General features: G+C 43.4%; 1 protein-coding gene across 1 annotated transcript in view; it reads right to left on the bottom strand.

Annotated features, from left to right (window-relative positions):
* The window catches only part of DCC (DCC netrin 1 receptor), a 570508-nt gene that overhangs the window by 298623 nt on the left and 254246 nt on the right, over positions 1–17639 (bottom strand). The window contains exon 3 of the mRNA XM_010583034.1: positions 1906–2190. Within this exon, the coding sequence (XP_010581336.1) occupies positions 1906–2190 (285 nt within the window). The remainder of the gene's footprint in view (positions 1–1905; positions 2191–17639) is intronic.

Raw genomic sequence — 17639 nt, 5'->3', positions numbered from 1 at the left:
GAGGCAGAATTAGCAGCAAAGTATCAGCTAGCTCTGAACCATGAAAGCATGCACACGAGAACAAAATTCCCAAGAGGCTCAATAAGATCTGAATTTTTGTTTCAGGAGCACCACTCATTTCTTACAAGAGCTGCTGTCTGCTCACATTATCCTGAAATGAGACCTTGTGCTGCTTGCCCTGAGCCAAAGTCTGACGGACTCCACTAGTTCCTTGTTATATATTTTCCTCATTATTTGCTCCAGTGTTTCCCTGGTATAAAATTTTAACATGCTAGGAAGAGATAAATTAATTCCCCTCTCTCCTATAGACAGCCTGAGAGAGGCCATTTAGCCAGGACGTTAACAACCGAAATTGGGAAAACGAAGAAACATCAATCCATCCACAAATGATCAGAAATGTAGAGGCATAGCAAATTAACAATACTCAGAGGAGCTCAGGAGACTGAGGGAAATCTTCCAGGTCTGTCTAAAATACAAAGTTTTGTGATTCTTCTTAATTTTAATCAAGACATATGAAAAAAATATTCCCCCCGCCCATGGATCTCATTGCCATTAATAACCAGGGAGGCAGGAGTGCCTCAGTGCTGCCTAATGCATAAGGAACAGCACCGGGTTCACTGGGCTCACAGCAAGCCTGAAGCCCCCAGAACAGCCATCCTGGGGCAGCCCGTTACACCAGCAAACAGATGGGGAACAGGTCCATGCTACAGAGTTCAGGTGCAAGCTCTGGTCTGCAAAAAAGTAGGGGAAAAACCTGGCAGGAACTGCAGGTGATGTGTTCTTCCCCTGTTGCCTGCTGGTCTGGCTGTTATTTTGCTTTGCAGCTCCAAAAAGGATTAATACCTACTACTGTAGCAGAAAGCGAGGACACAGGCTTTGGTTTGTAATCCTAGGTTTAGAGGCTGCAGGGCGGTTGGTTCAGTTTTATGGTATCGAATCCCAAAGAAGAAACTGTAATCCCCCAAATCCCAGAGCTACAGACCACTCCTAGAAGCAAGGATGAACACATCAAGCTTCACCTGTGTTAGTACACGGACACTTCCCCGAGACTGATCCTGGCCTTCCTGATATCTATAGCGTCTGGACCACCCCAGAAGCCTGAGAATCCTGCTCAGTTACCTCTCAGTGAGAAATCATGCAAAGCAACATTTGTCTAGAAAATGCATATATAACGAATTTCTAAAAATACAACATCTCTGTCCTCTTTAATTAGTGGTTACATGTTAGTCTATAGAACTAGAAGGAAAGGAGATTTTGCAGCAATACCTTTTTCAAACCATTCTTCTGGTGCTCAGTTCTTGATATTATACTGCAGTGGTAACCATCTATTTAGCTGATGAGTTTAAGAGGGAGAGCAAGAAGCTCACTTGGCCATGAATTTAGGAGCAGGAGCATTACCTATCACAGCTAAACTGTGTCCGATCCCAAACTGTGCTCTGGGCAACTTGGCAGATCACATCAGGCACTGAAGTATCCAAGCGACCTAACTTTGAGTAGATAAATTCTGCAGCTAGTCCCAACAGATTGCCTTTCTAGTCAATGGGGTGAGAGGAGCTCTTCCAGAGAGCTCTTCGACAGTAATGACTGTACTCTCAGATGGGAAGTCCTTCTCTCTCCCCATTGACCATGTAAAAGAGACCAGCTTCATACGTATCTACATTTGGCACTTGAAGTTAGGTAGCGTGAATACTTTCCTCCAGTGTCAACTCCTCACCTTCGCATCCAACTGCTTCTAAAGGTCTCCAGGCTCTTCCATGTGAAGAACTTGGAAGCTTGTAGAAGTAACTGGAAAGAAAGTGGGATAAATCAGCCTAGCTGCCCCAGGAGAAGTGACCACTCTTTCAGAGAACCAAAGGACACGACCAAACAAGAGAAAAAGGCGGTATAGAAGGGTCCAGTTCTTACCTGCCAAAACTCGGACTTCTGCATCATTTCCAGTTCTCGAACTGGCTGGGTTTTTCGCCAGGCACCTGTAGATCCCACTGTCCCCGTGCTGAACCCTGCTGATCTGTAAAGCTCCGGAGGGCAGGACGGCCACCCGCGCGTCGGCCGGGCTGGGGAACACGTCCTCCTGGTTTCGCTGCCAGTGCACCACGGGCATGGGCTCCCCAACGACTTCACACTTCAGCAGGATCGTGTCTCCTGCAAAAGCCGTGACAGATTCTGTCTGGGAAAGAAACCTCAGTGGTCCTGCAAACACAAGCAAAAAAAGCAATTATATAGCTGCTGAAAATAGAAGTCACATGCTGTTTCCATGCTGATTTGGATTTTGTTAACAATCCAGACTAAAAAAAAAAATAAATAAAAAATTTACATGATATTCTGCAAACTGCTTGGAGATTGCTATAATGGCCGGGTGACTAACACTTTCCTTTGTAAATTACACTCATTAACAGCAAAGAAAAGATGTGTTATCAACATAAAGAGTAACAAATTGCACCTGTTAGTTACAAACCCACTCAGGAACAAATTTAACGAAGTATAGATATGCTATCACACAATCCAAACTGCTCAGAACAGGGTGGCATTCAAAGGAAAGCACAACTAAACCTACGTAAGGTTAAGAAAATGTTACAGTTGCATCTTGCTGCATTTCTTCTTCCCTCCAAATAAAAGGAAAAATACTCTGAAAAACCTCTGCTAAATAAGTTACTTGGGTCACATAATCAAAATACTTCAAACAGGGAATGGCCCGTGTCTGTTTTTCCATGAAATGCTTTTGACTCATGAGGGCAGGGAAGCAGAGCTGGGAGCTTTAATTGCACAACCCCCAGATGCCCCAGCCTCACTCGGTGCAAAATCGTGAGGACCACATCCTTCACAAGAAATACCCAGCAAGAACAGAACACCGTCTGCAAGATTCCAAGTGCAAGACGTCATCAAGATCATGGACTTCATTACCTGGAAGCATCGTTACTTTGCAGAGCATAGATAAACTTGAAAAGAAAGAAAAGAAAAGAAAAAAAAGGGGAAAAAAATCAGCCCTCTTTCCAGCCAAGTACAAGAAGGACGAATCAAGAAGATAAGCTGAAGCAACTGCTTGCATTAGGGATGTTCTAGAGACGGTGCAGACATATTCTGGGGACATGCTCTGGCTCTAGTCCTGGCCAGTCCCTAGAAATGTCCCCACCAGCCCCCAGCCCAGCCGGGCACGCTCGCCTGCCTGCAGGGGCTACCTGAAGCCACACCAGTAAACACCATCACTCAGACACGTCTGCAAACACGTGCCAAGTGCTGGACAGAGTGAAAAACTTAAAAGACAACACTAAGAGCCACCAAAAAGTATATAGGAAACAAGTATCTTTTAGATTATGTCAGCCAGTATACAGTGAAGGCTTTCAAAAAGGAGCTGTCAGTAGAGACTATTCTTTGCTTCGTCTGCTTCTTAATAAAGACCTCAATTTTCCAGGCATTAAAATGCCACCCAGATATTCAGCAAATCAGTGTACTGGGGAACGACTGTGTACCAGAAAAGGCATTTGAGTGGGAGGCCCGCATTTGTTTCCCGGTTCAAACACCTATTTTTCAAGTGTGATTTTGGGCCCCCACCTCGTCTCGGTTCTCCTCAAACACGTCGCTCCTGTCTCACGGAGCATCCACACGGACGAGATCTCGCAACCGGGGTGAAGCGCTGCCGTGAGCTGAAGCGGGGAAATTCTTTAGCAAGACTGAAACTGGCTCAGTGAAGGCTTCTTAATGGCATTTCCACACGTGAAAAAGAGCCTACATGAATCTAGTGTTGTGTGGGCAGTGGTATTTCCTAATTGCCAGGTTTACAAGCTATCCCCACGAACCAAGGGAGCGAGGAGAAGGCAGTCGCTCCCAACGCCACCCACGCAAGCCCTGCCACCCTCTGCACCCTCGCACACCTCCCCGTTACAGCAAGGATGCTACTTTCCAGCAGAGCTATTGGCACAGACGCACAAGTAACAGCTTTTCACCCCCAGCAAAGCTGGTGCAAGCTAGAAAAACAGAAGCGTTCAACGCTTTAATTAAAAAAAAAATTGAATATAAACACAGTGTGAACAGTGATGGAAAGCTGTTGAAAACTGCTGATTTTTCCAGGAGGAAAGACAACTAAATCTAACAATTTACTGTAAAAATGAGGACTAAAACAATTGCAATAGAAAGACTTTTTTTTTCCCCCCATGGCAGCACCATACCTGCCGTGCCCACGCGCACAGGCAAGTTCGCACTTTGCCCTGACTCTGCACCATCTCCCTTTCTGCACGTACCCCAACTCTTTTTCTTTTAAAGTTCAAAAAACCATAATAAAAGTCTATGCATAACAGATGGGGACATTGCAAAAAACCTTTTGCTGTGTCCCAATGAAAAGACACTAACCACCTTTTTCCACGGTTATGTTCAAAACTCATTCATCTCTCTGCAGGACCATAACATATGAGATCTTAAAACTATCACTGGGTCTTTACAGCTCTCCTGGCTTACGCTGATTTATTTTAAAGACAGTTTGTGAAGCTACACAGATGTTTGGGTTGTTGGGAGCTGGCTCAAGGGAACGGACCAGCAAATACATTCCGAGAAAGTCACTTTCCGAGACAGACTCTGGAATTAAAGATTGCAGATCCTCAGTGATGCTTCGCTTGGTAGCCGAAGGGTCATAGATGCACCTCCCTGCATTACACTCAAACCTACTTAGGAAACTTAATTGAAAGCAGTACCCAACTCCGATTTACCATGCAGTCTGCTTGGCAGCCTATCAGGATCCCCATCTTTCCTTACAGAAGACCCAATTATTAAGCAATTAAAGTTCACTTAATAAAAAGGCTTATCATTTGGGGGACAGACCTCAGGGTCTGGAACATGTTTAGCTATTAAATATTCAGCAATTTAGTAGCACTCAGTACAATCCCCCAGAGAAGAGCTGCTTTAAATGCTTTGTTTGTTTCAAATTAAAGTCTGCAAGGTTACTTAACATCAAGACAAGACCTTTTTTTTCACTTTCAATTCACATAATAGCTGAAGGGCGAGAAACCAAGGTAATGAAAAAGAGTGATTTCCTTCTGCTTGCTTTAGAAAATAGGAAAGAGAAGCATGGGTGAGTGAATCTGGAAATGTAAATATTTTAGAAACTGCTGTCTAATTCTCTCTTCCACAGGCTGGTTTCCAAAAAGGTGCTACACTTCAGTTACTCCATACTCTCTTTTTTTGTTTGCTAGCTCCAGTCTACAATTCTGAAAATATTTGCACCGAGTTATGTGCAGCAGAAGTATCAGAACAAGACCTACACCAAATAACCCATGTACAGATGTGGTGTTCAGGTTCGTTCACAGAAACAGGAGCTAAATAAACTGTTCCCCTTCTTGTTGCAAACCCCACCTTAAGCTGGACACTCAGTTTTCTGATTAAGAAACTAATGGGGTGGGGGGGCATGGGAGGGGTGGAAATCAAATTACCAACATGCACTCAGCAATATTGCCAGCCAGGGAATTCCTGTGGTGTGGTACCAGGCAGCCACTCCTAGTACTGGCTGTCAGCCTAATGAGACAGATTCAAAGGGAAGGATTTAAATATTACAATAAAATGAACATTAGTAAGATATTTTATGCCTTCGCATTTTGTTTTAATATATGAAATTTGGGCACTTAAGGTTTATATAGATGGAAGTTAAACCAGTTTGCCACAAAGGGCACCCTCAGCGCAAAGTGGAGGAGAGGAAGGTGCCTCACTGTCCGAAAAGCCGAGGATAGAAACCTGCCTGGTGTTCCAAGAGCAGATGAGGCCAGAATATGACACATCAAGTAATCATAGGCCTATTTACTATTACCTATTTCCAACAAAAGAAAAGTTCAACTGCTCCTCAAACTTGTGCCTGATATTAGAAATACGTCATCCTGCTATAGGAGCCGAATATTTCAAATAACACTTACCAACCACCAGCTAAGACTACCTTCGAAGCGTGCCAGAGGAAATACAAAATATTAGCAAAGAGACATTAATTTGCTCTACAGTCCCAGTCTCCAGCTGCTCTCTTTGCTTCAGCCATTGGCACAGTATTCAGGAGACCATAGATGATCTCTTCTTATTAGCACTCGATTTTCATCAAATTCACACACCCAAGCTAAAAATATATAAGCAGCATTAATGCATGAGCATTTGTTCGTTATGCCTAAATTAGGCCACCCATCTCCCAAGGCTGCCTATGTATGGGATTAACCAATTAAGAGCTCACGACCACTACAAAGAAGGCAGAATCTACTTTTTTCTTTTTTTTTTTTTTAATACAAACCACACTCAGTATTCTGACTATGCAGAGCATATTTATAATCCTGTGAAACTTCACCCTTGAACACAAAGTACTGCAATTCCGACTGCAATGCACAGACACAGTCCCCACTGGTAGATCACATCACATACAAATACACCGTGAAACAGGGAATACGCAGGTCTCTGATGTGATACGATTGCCTTGATTTCTCCCGACTGTGGTGATTAGCATAAGCAAACTTCACTAGAAGTTAACATGGCTGCTTGAAACAACATAAATTGTGGGTAATGACAATACAGTCAACATCACATATCAACTGTATCCTAAACTGTTCCATCAAAAAAATGAAATACTGAAAAGTAACTGAGAATTTCAGAGAAAGAAAGAAACACAGCATCCTTAGAAATAAAGCTATACAACTCTAATTTGTTATCTTTTGTTTTCCCTGGGTCTCAGGTGTTACTTCTGCAGCAGTCCAGTTGTAACCCACCATCACAGCCCTGTGGAGATACCGAAATGTAGCTGTCTCTGTCACTGAGCATCCAGCAGCTGCAGCCAAAGGGAGAACAGACACAATTTAAAGACTGGAAGTTTGATTTAAGAAGTCAGACTTCAACAAGGATGACATCTCTGGTCTATAGCCCTGTCTGCAGGAGATAAGGATCGACGTGGGCTTGGCATTGAAATTGTGTATTAAGATGCAAATAATTACTTATGAGGCACAGTGGCAGGCAGGTCCAAATAGCTCCAGATTAACCCAAGTACAGCTAGTTACATAATAATTAATTGAAATAATTGTGTACATAAGTGTGTGTGTATATATATAGATAAAAAAAATCTGAGTGCATCACAGGTCTTTAATTTGTATTCTTATGTAAGCAAGAGATAATATCATTTCAATTCCATAGATGAGGAACTGAGTCCCTAAGGTACAGGTTAAAATATTGAAAGACAGCAAAGCCACAGAAACTGGCATCCCACTAGCTTATAAAATGTGGCAGCTTCTAACTGGGAAGAGTTTCTCGGGCTTTTTAGGCACTTCTGAAGATGCTACAGTGACTGACTGGCTTGCTCAAGGTCACCGGAGAAATCCAAGGTAAGCAGGAGTTCGAACCAGGCTTTCCCAAGCCCTCCTGTAAATATATCAGTGTTTCTTTCCTACAAAACTGAGTGGGAGTTTCTTTTGGGGTACCCACAAACCGAAACAAACTGAAATACAGTTCAGGGACAGCCTAGGAGGGAGAGAAAGGTTGAGTTCATGCTGAGTTCTCAGTTTTTCAGCAGAAAGGAGAAAAATCCTTGTAAGGGAATGAGCTTAAAGTAAAATTCAAGCCTGTGGGCTCAGCTGAAGAGGGGTTGAAAATGTACTGCCTGAAAAAAAAAAAAACCTTAGGGACCACCATCACCAGATACCCTAAAAATAAAACTACAAGGGATGAGTTTAAACAGACACTATTATGTTTAATATTCATTGAACAAGTGTCAAAAAAATACCTACTTCACATGCTTTTCTACTGTCCTTTTAGCATGTGTCTCATTGCTTTTGGATTGAGGAGTGACTCATCCTGCTTTGCGCCAGGGGAGCAAAAGCAGCTTAGATGTTTTCAGCCAGATTCATCCCAAACTCCAAGCCAAACAAAGCATTTGGCCTCATTTCAGGAGAACCAAACCGCGATAGCTTTTTTAGCCTACACGTTTAAGGGCGAGACAATTATTTCTGCAACTTGTATCTAGCATTCAATTATCGTACTGGAAAACACATCTTGACATTCTTGCTGTGACATCCTTGAGTCCTTAGATAGCCCTCAGAGCTCCGCTGTGAAGACTCAAAGGGGCAGTCCCTGCACTTCTCTCTGCAGCCCTTTTGGGAGGAGGATAATTTAGTTGACCTCAAATAGTAGCACAGCTCTGGAGGGAATCTCTGTACTGGGTCAACTTATAACAAAGTTAAAGAAACAAGGCACAGATTTTATAGTTGACTGTAAATGCAACAGTGTGTGTGTATATATTTAAATAGATATTTAGGGGAGAGTTTAGGCTCCAACACTTAAGCTGTGTTGCAACCCTGATGGTACTTAGTCACGGAAGTGCCGCAGTTCCCCAGGCATCCTCACCTTTTGAGGAGGTTTTAATCCTGAGAGTTTACTGTTAGATCAGGCTCCTCATATAATGCCAGGAGAGCCACCATGTTTCCTCTTAAACCACAAGGAGATAAAGGTCAGAAGCCACTTATTCCTCCATCAGCCTTACCCTTGTGAGGACACGTTCACACAAGTGCTGTTGAACTCGCTGTAGATGAGATAGAAACCATAACTCATGAACAGACAATTCAGAACATCCCACGCAGGAAAAAAATTTCCCCTTTTCTAATACAGGGCCACATCGAGGTCTCCTCCAGCACAGCAATTTTCTCTCCCAGCATGTACAGTCCATTACAAATATCATAGCACCGATTCTTGGCAGCAATCTAATTCCACCAAGAAAGGCTAGCTGAAGGAAGATGAAGCCAGGATCTGCCCTTTGATGCCTCTTACCTATCACAGGAAATAAATGAACTTATTATTCTGAAAAAGACTTTTCCCTAACCTGTGTTACTGATGTCAGCTCAGATTATCAAAACTGCAAGAATTTTAAAATCTAATTTACTTGTCACCTTTTATGCAGCTCGCTTGCTGGCTTCGCTCAGCATAACGCATGGAAACAATCTATTTTTTCCATCCACATATTTATGCTGTAGGGGGATTTTCATCAAGGATTCAATGCCTTCATGGTCAGTTCTACTTAGTCTTCGCAGATCTATCTTTCTGATTCAAAGCACTAGCACAAAGCTGTTGTGCCTGAATGTCCCACACATACAGGATAGGTTCAGAAGAACAAAAATTTCAATTTTAACTGAACCGTTCAAGTACAACCCTCAAGATTGCTTTTCTCTTCATTCTACAGGTTTGTCAGCATTTCAGAGCTCCTGAGAGCCAAATTCATCATTCTTCAAGATCACGGCTTGAAACCACAACCTTCTTATAGCCACGGGCAAAACACCAGTCTCCAGAGCTCCCTGCCTATAGCCCTCTGTGGCTGTTCAGTCAGCGGGTTGGATCTAGTTCCTCTCGCAATTTTTACAAGATACAGCCACAGCTTTCAGGTTAAGACTATTTGCTGATTTCTCAAAGAGAAGCAGGCGGGGGGGGGGGGGGGGATAAATCACAGAATGGTTTTGGTTGGAAGGGACCTTTAAAGGTCACCCAGTCCAACCCCCCTGCCAGGAGCAGGGACATCTTCCACCAGATCAGGTTGCTCAGAGCCCCGTCCAACCTGACCTGGAATGTTCCCAGGGATGGGGCATCCACCACCTCTCTGGGCAACCTCTTCCAGTGCCTCACCACCCTCATCGTAAAACATTTCTTCCTTCTATCTGGTCTGAAAGCACAGTAGATATTAAAAGCAACAACTGCACTAATATTTATTAACAAGCCTACATGATATACTGAATCTCTGGCAGTGTAACTCCCTGTCATTCACAGGAGTACAATACACCTGCGTCGGGAAAAGAAATACTACCCTAAATTTTTATCACCCACCAACAAGCCCACCTACTGCTTTGCCCCTGTTAATACACAAATCAGAGGGTGTAAATCTCTTCATCTTCCTGTCGGTGGTTCTTGCCAGCACTCGTGGCTTGCAGCCAGCAAGCAGAACAGGCTTCCCGCCAGTCGCCAATGAAATCATCAAATCTGCTCCTCAAACAGAAAATAAGCAAGAAAATAGGCCTTTTTTTACTGCTGAAGAATCTAAAAAGGGCCATATTTCAAAATCTCTAATTAAACCAATAAAAAACGCAGGCGCTCTCATTTGTGTGCCACGCAGTGGAAGTTTGCTGGTGCTAGCATCGTTTAGTCCATTATATTTAAAGCCTTGCACTTGGAGCAGTGACTTCGCTTCCATAAAGCACTGTAGAAGGAGTATAAAGATGCCCTAAGCGGACCAGCAACCTCTTGATGTAACAGTCTACAAATGTAACATGATATTTTTGTGACTTGCCTCATTTAAAGTACTTCAGAACCACCTTGAAAGGACCTTCAGACTAATTAGGTGTAACTCCAGCCACACCTCCCAATAAATGAACGGAGTCTTCAAGCAGGACAGAGGCATCCCCAGCTCCAGAGAAAGAAAGAAAGAAGCAACGCAGCCAGCCCTGCCTTCAATGAGCAGGGATTGCTCTATTTGGGCTACCACCGAGAGCACCGAGCTGAGCAGTACCACGGGACAACAGCAGCCAGAGCTGAAAACCTGCTGAATCGGCACCGAATGCACAGGCGAACCATGAGCCAAGTGAAGCTTCACAACGGTCCTAGTTAGTAAGGGTTGGCGTGGTCTGTAGGACCACCACAAACCTCTCTATCGTGCAAACCCCATCCACTGCGGCTTCTGAATCCAGCTGTCCGCTTTAAGCCTCATCTTTCAGAAATCTGAAATGCCTAACATGATGTGAACTGTGGTTTATTCTCCAGTGATAGCAGTAGATGTTTCTGATGTGACAGACCAGTTCTGACATATCGAAGGTCAATCTGTTCAGAGAAAGGAAGAAGGAAAAGTAGAACTCTGCTGCCTCGAATAACAGATTCTGCCTACGCAGCAGAGAAAACGTTTATGTTCCCTTCCCCTCCCCTAACCCAGTTCATGGACTATCCTACAGCACTTCGAAGACCCAGAACGTATAGAAATTACCACAGCAAAAGACTGCTCGCTTCTCTGCTCCCTCCTCCACTGACTAGCCATAGAAGATCAAATCAAGTTCAAGAGGACCTCAGTCCTCTAGTTTAAGGCACTTAATGGCACAGGCTCATGATACCTATTTAAAGAAAAGATCAATTCAAAACTCTCAATTACCACTCACCTTCAGCAGACACTCATCTCACTTGTGCTGAAGACCAGACTTTCTCAAGGACTGGGACAGACCACAGAGCAAACGCTTGTGAGAAGAAAGATTCAGAGATTTCAGAAGCTTCAGATGCAAGTACAAGGGCAAATTTATTTTAACTCATCAGCTGCAAGCATAGGGCGTCTCACACACGCAGGGGTGTGCAAGGTATATGTGGCTCTTTCTTAAATGCCTGAATGCAGTGAAAGAGCCCAGACAGCCCAAGCACCAGAGCTGCTTGGGAGAAGGTGCAGAAGATTGTGCAAGGCAGTGACAAATGAAGATGAGGAACACTGAAGTAGAAGATGCAAATGCAGCACCTGAGACATTCTGGCTGCTGTCCATTTTACCCTCTTCCAGCTGTTTGAGGCTTTTCGGGTTTTTTTTCAGTGGGCATCCATTTTTGCAGCTCTTGCCTGGTGAAAATCTTTGAAAGCCACTTATTCTGCCAAAGCCAACTGCAGTTCCTCAGGGGCAGCACATGCCACTAGTGATTAAAGGGACACTACAGGTCTCGGAACTTTGGACAAACTTCCAAGAGTATGAATATCAAGCCTTTGACTCCACAAGCACGGGCTGGGAATATCTTACATCAGTAATGATGAGACCAACAGGACGTTTAGACATTGTACGCAAACCCACGGGATGTGAAGCAACTCAATCCTTGATAGGTTTAACTATGCCAAAGGAGGCATTCATTCTCTCAAGAATATATAACATAGTTCAAAATACAAGGACAAAAAAAACCCTAAAAGTTTATCTTTTCTCTTGACTATTATCTGACATGCTCCATGAAAACACGCTTTAGTTCTGTCTTGTCTTATTCCAGACAGAGAAGGTTCAAAACATATCCACCAACTTACTTATCGAACCCACTTCCCGGTGGATTTGTCACAGCGCTGAGCACCACAACTGTGACTACATTCATCCCTGAAAGGTGGGAATTCCCCTCAGCCCATGGTCAAGACAGCCGACCACGGTCCTGCGGTGACTGGCAGTGCATCTGGAGACAACACGCTCCAGCCACCCACCCACGGGACAGCTCTTTGCCTCACACACCTAACTCCTCTCTTCTTGCATCCTCTTCACACGAGGGTAAGAGTCACACAATATTTTACCTGACAGCAAAAAAACTAGAGAAACTGTAGCGAGAACAAATTAATTGGAAAAGCAGTTCTGGCAGAGTACACATGATACTATGGTGCCCATCCAAAAACTCAAAGTCATGCAGCAAGCCACGTGTCAGAAATAATATAAGACTTAAATGAGACATTAAATGGGATGTTAAATGATTTTTTCTCAGTTGGCTAACACTTTTGAACTTCGTTTCATATTTTTAAGATCTTTCATTTTAGCTATATTCTTTCCCTTACAGCATAAATCCTGTGTTTTCTGCTAAGGATAAGGATCACAAAGCTAAGGGTTAAGGACAAAATACCCCCACCCACCCTAAGTTCTTAGAATTGTGCCCAAAATACAAGAATTGACCTTTTTTTTTTTTTAAATTATATTGGCTAGAAGTTTTTTTTTTCCTTTGTCTTCAAGGACAAATTGCAACAGCCTATAATCCATATTAGGGAAAGCATCACATGCTACACAGCTGAACACATAAGAAAGAGGTTATAATTGTTTTACCATTATAGGCAGCAATATTTTTCTAGAACAATCAATTCCTCATAAGCCCATAGCATTTATTTATGGGAGATCTATTTAAATGTGCTTTTCCACACATTAGGATTCAGCCTCCACCTTCTTTTCCTAATCATTAAAACTAGCAAAACTACTATTGCCCCCACCCCCAAGAAATCAGTGGCTTCCTCAGGAAAGCAACTAAAGCCAGCTAGTAATTTGGGTCTGACGGATTTACTAATGTATCTGTAGGCCACTAAAGCATTTGAATCATGTGACGTATCTTTTTATGAGACAAATTTGGTAAAAGCATGTCGAAGTCCAATCCTGAAATACAGCGCAATAAATGAATTAACTGAGCACAGCGTACTCTCTATAGCCATTAAACTGGAAGAAATGCAGGCAGAGGCAAATAGCAACTTGAGAAATGTAGACCCAATTGGCATTTTATTGAACATTAGCAGGCAACCCTAAATCACCAGCTATCGTTGCGTATAAGTAACCATTTAGCAGCAGTGGTAGTTGTGGTACAGCAAGTCCCGGGGCCCCAGTGGGTGTTACGGCTGTCGTTCCCGTTACAACACAAACGCACACATGCAGGATCGGTTCAATGCAGCGTATTGCACGGGGCATGTGGAGGTCGTAAGAATAAGCAAAGTGCAAGGAAAGGGAGGCGAGAACTGCCGGCTAACACAGTGCCATGCCATCAAAATAGTCCTGATCAAACACCAGAACCAGGCTGGAGAGAGAAAACAGCCAGAATCTGAACATCCTCAGATATGGACATTATTTGCTCATGTTTTCCCCATTTTATTCTGCAATCTATGCATAAAGCATACGTCAAGCTGCCAGTTCAGGTCATATCTGAGCCCAGCTCTGTGTCCTACTTTGCAGAACATCAGCCACTAAGTCTAGACAACGGTAGCTTCTATAGCTCAAACTTCAGCCCTTTGGGAAGCCGGGGCAGAGGAGAACTCATCCTCCGCAGCGACCTACCGCTCTCCATCGGCTGCGGGGTGGTACAAAACAGCCTCTTCAACCTCCTCCCACCCTTCCTGGGCTGTAAGAGCTCTCCTTGCCCCTGTCTATGGAAAGACAAACTCATCTGCTCAAGTTGACTTGTTTAATCATGCATCAGCAGAAAGGCAAATGACTCACAAAACCAGGTACAGCTGCAACACTGCACAGAAGCTGGTCCTTACTGTTTTCCAGCTCACATCTGCCATTACTTGCCAAAGCAGGTCTGTCTAATATGGACAAAACAGAAGCAGCGAGTCAAACCCCTGCAGATTCATTGCCCTGAAGACAAGCAACAGACATTTTAGCCATAGCCTGGAAAAAAATGTGGAAACAGAGTAGGAGGAAAAAGTAGTATTAAAATTACACCAGAAGAAACCATCTAACATCAATTCATAAACTGCAGAATAATCTGGTCCCCAATGCTTTCCCTGGCTTTCATGCACACTTTATCTTCCATTGGCAGATGTCCTCGAAGATGGCATCTTCTCCCTCCTCCTTCCACAGGGACCACGTAAAGACCAACAAGGTTACCCCAGGCTTTACCACATACGCCATTTGAGTTCACAAAACCATTTAGCGAACAGGAGTGACCGACATACCCGTTTCGTCGCAGAGACGGCGAGGCAGAGGAAAAGAGGAGTGGGATCCAGCCAGAAAATGGTAGAAGCTGCATACCATCCTGGCCTTGGTCTGGCAATCTGTCTTGGGAGATCAAACACTGTCCTGGCACCCAGGAAAAGCTACTGGCTACTCCTGAAAGCCTTGTATGCAAGGAGTCAAATCCTGCTTTATTTATGTATGCATTCTCAATGACTTAAGTGCTACTGACTTTAATGGGACGCTCCTTTCTATCGCAGGCCATTTTCTTGCCCATAGCACCAACAAACCTCTGTTGATAAAATAGTCTGTTCTGACAGGGCTTAGCTCTTCTCTGAAAGAAAAAGATAACTATGATAACAGTAATAACATCACTGGAAACCAAAGTCCATTAAAATGCAGCAACCTGCTAGCTCTGTTCTGGTTGAATACTACAGCATTGTCATGCCTTACCACAAATCTACGATAAATCAGCAGTAGCCTTCAGCACCAATAAGTAACTTGAATATTTTATAGTGTAGCATCTCCAACTTCAAGTTTGCTTTTTATCAGCAGCACAGGACAGGTTACATCAAACCAAACTGCCCCAGCGAATGGTGCAGTGCTACGTTTTCTGCAGTTATCCTCATTTCCCCTCCTTTATGACCATATGGAAAATACTATATGCTCTGTGTTTGTATTTCCCTGCTCCATATGTCAAGGTCAGACAAGGATATATTGTGGTGGTACTAGAGGTACTTAGTGCAAAACAAAGAAAGTTGCCCCCAAGTGCAACTCAGGTGGCCTTGTCAATTCAGAGGAGAAAATCATGTAACATGTGAAAAGCAGTCTTTTTCCTTCCTTCCCCCAGTGGGAATTTCAGCATTTCAGAAGGAGCTGTTCAAAATCAGCCTCCTAACATCAAAAAGGATGTTAAGTGCAAATAAATCAAATCAGAAAGAGAAAACAGGATGAGAGCAGTTAAAAGGCATGGTGGCATCTTTTTAGCTTTTGCAGGTAATATACAGTGCATTTACACAAGCCTATTTATCCACTGATCTCAAAATAATTTATAAAGTGTTAATTGACTCATGAAGCTTTGCAATTTTCCCCTGGGAGAAAAAGTAAAAACATCATTTATATTACATGAGAGCTGCCTGGGAATTTTTCAGCATGATGGTTTCTCATCACAATTTTTCACTTGGTCAGTGGTGATTCTGCAGAGGACAGACCCGGACGGCACCAAGCTCCCATCAGCTCTCCTCCTCAACGGCTCACAGGCAGCTCTGGAGCTGTGAGGGTGATACCTGAGCCCTGCCATGCAATTTATTCCAAGACAGACACCCTGTGTGTCCCCAAGGATCCCCGTATCACAACATCACAAGTCTACAAGCACTTCATGTTCATGGGCAAGAGGGAGATGGACTGCCAGCACAGACCAGGCTGTTTTGTGGGCTGATGTGTTGCAGCGCTCATGATAATTTAGCTTGTCTTTTTGGTTTGGGAGGTGACTTCAGGAAAGTCACTTTGTGCTCTGATTCTCTCCCTCTACACAACTGGGAGCAAGGACAGGAACCTGGCTGATAAACCATTGTGCCATCTCCTGATGAAAGGCACTACCTAAGATTCAGGGGATCTTATCTCTATCCTGAAACCAAAGGAAGAAGAAAAAAGATTTTTCCATTTAAGACGCTTAACTCACAGGGTAGCTACCTCCCAGTCACCGCTGGACAATAGTGCCTATTGTGCAACAATTTATTTGCAATTAAAAGCCAGAAACACACCAATACAGTCATGCTGTTTACTGGCACCTGCCAGAACACAGAAATCTCCATGTTCCAGAAAAGCCGTAGCAATGGACACAGGGAAGAGGGAAGTTTGCTTCCAATTTGCTCTTGGCAGGAATCCCACCCTGGCTGACAGCAAGAGCCGACTCACCGACCAGAGCGAACAGCGTGCACTCGCTGGAGCCCCCAGATCCAGCCTGTGCAGAGGAGCGGGCTCTCAAAGACACATCAAATCTGGTTTTGCCAACGGAAGATGTTCAGAACATTGCCCCCAAATCGACTGCTTTACTGCTTTACCTGCCCTGCGTCTAGTAATCAGCCTCAGATGCACATCTGCGCTCTTTCCCTTGTTTTCTCTTCTTGGTTGAAGCGACTGAAATGGAACCAAGCACTTCGTAAACTTGTTTTAAAAGCCTCCCTTACTCCAGAATATAGATCCCTGTTAGAAATGAGCATGGCTGCTTCTCCCCTGTCCAAAAAAAGATTTTTTTTTTTTTCTCTTTTTTTTTTTTACATTTCCCAAATTCACCTACAGTCATTTCAAAACCAAAGAGCTTATGGGACATAAATAAATTCTGCTGGCCCACTAGCGGAGTGACCTTCACCCTCTGTAAGCAACCTGGAAATTCATTACACAAAATTTCTTACTTTTTAATGACAAATAGTACAATTTTCCAGGATTTTCCAGCATGCATGACCACATTATCAGGAGACAAAGAAATAGATTTTTCAGTAGCACCAAGGAAATCCAAAGCAAAACGCACACACCTATACCTCCCCATTTGAATTTACCTTTATCATCTGCAGAAAACTAATTTTGCTCAACATTTTCAATCACATTTTGCAGTAGACTGCTTCCATGTTCATCTTAAAAACCCAGACAGGATATGCAAAAGCAGCATTCTGTGACTCTGGACCACATGATTGATAAACATAATTGTATAACCCAACTTCCAAAAGTATCTTTTTAAAATTGGAAATGTTCTTTTAATGTGAATATGCAACATAGCCACAGGTTTGAGATAAGAAAGAAAAGAAGTATGATTATGTTGTTCTAATGCCTGTTCAAATATATGTGTTATTGCTAGGTCTGGCAGATACAGGTTCCTAGTTCAGAAAATATGTGGTTATAACTACTGAAAAAAAGACCTGCAAGACCTTGCTCCATAACTTCAGCTATCCATAACCCAGATTAAAGACCTGTTATCCACCCACCTCTCCCATTCTGTCTTGCCTTCCCAACTCCTTCCCCGTCACTAACCTCAAAGTCACACGCATACACCCTCTTGCCTTTACACCAGATGTCGTTCTTGCAACTCCCTTATCTTCAAAACATCCTCCCGACTGCTTCCTTCTGGCATTCTCGCATTTGTGCTTTTGAACCCATTCTTCTACCTGGAAAACTAAACCACTACCTTTCAAGTTATAAATCATTACATGGGGGGGGGGGGGGAAAAAAAAAAAAAAAAACAGGGGTCTC

Source organism: Haliaeetus leucocephalus, unplaced genomic scaffold, assembly GCF_000737465.1.
Source record: "Haliaeetus leucocephalus isolate CR32 unplaced genomic scaffold, Haliaeetus_leucocephalus-4.0 Scaffold866, whole genome shotgun sequence".
In the NCBI taxonomy this organism is placed as follows: domain Eukaryota; kingdom Metazoa; phylum Chordata; class Aves; order Accipitriformes; family Accipitridae; genus Haliaeetus; species Haliaeetus leucocephalus.
Note: the sequence above shows the minus strand (reverse complement) of the source record. Positions and strands in the feature narration are given on the sequence as shown.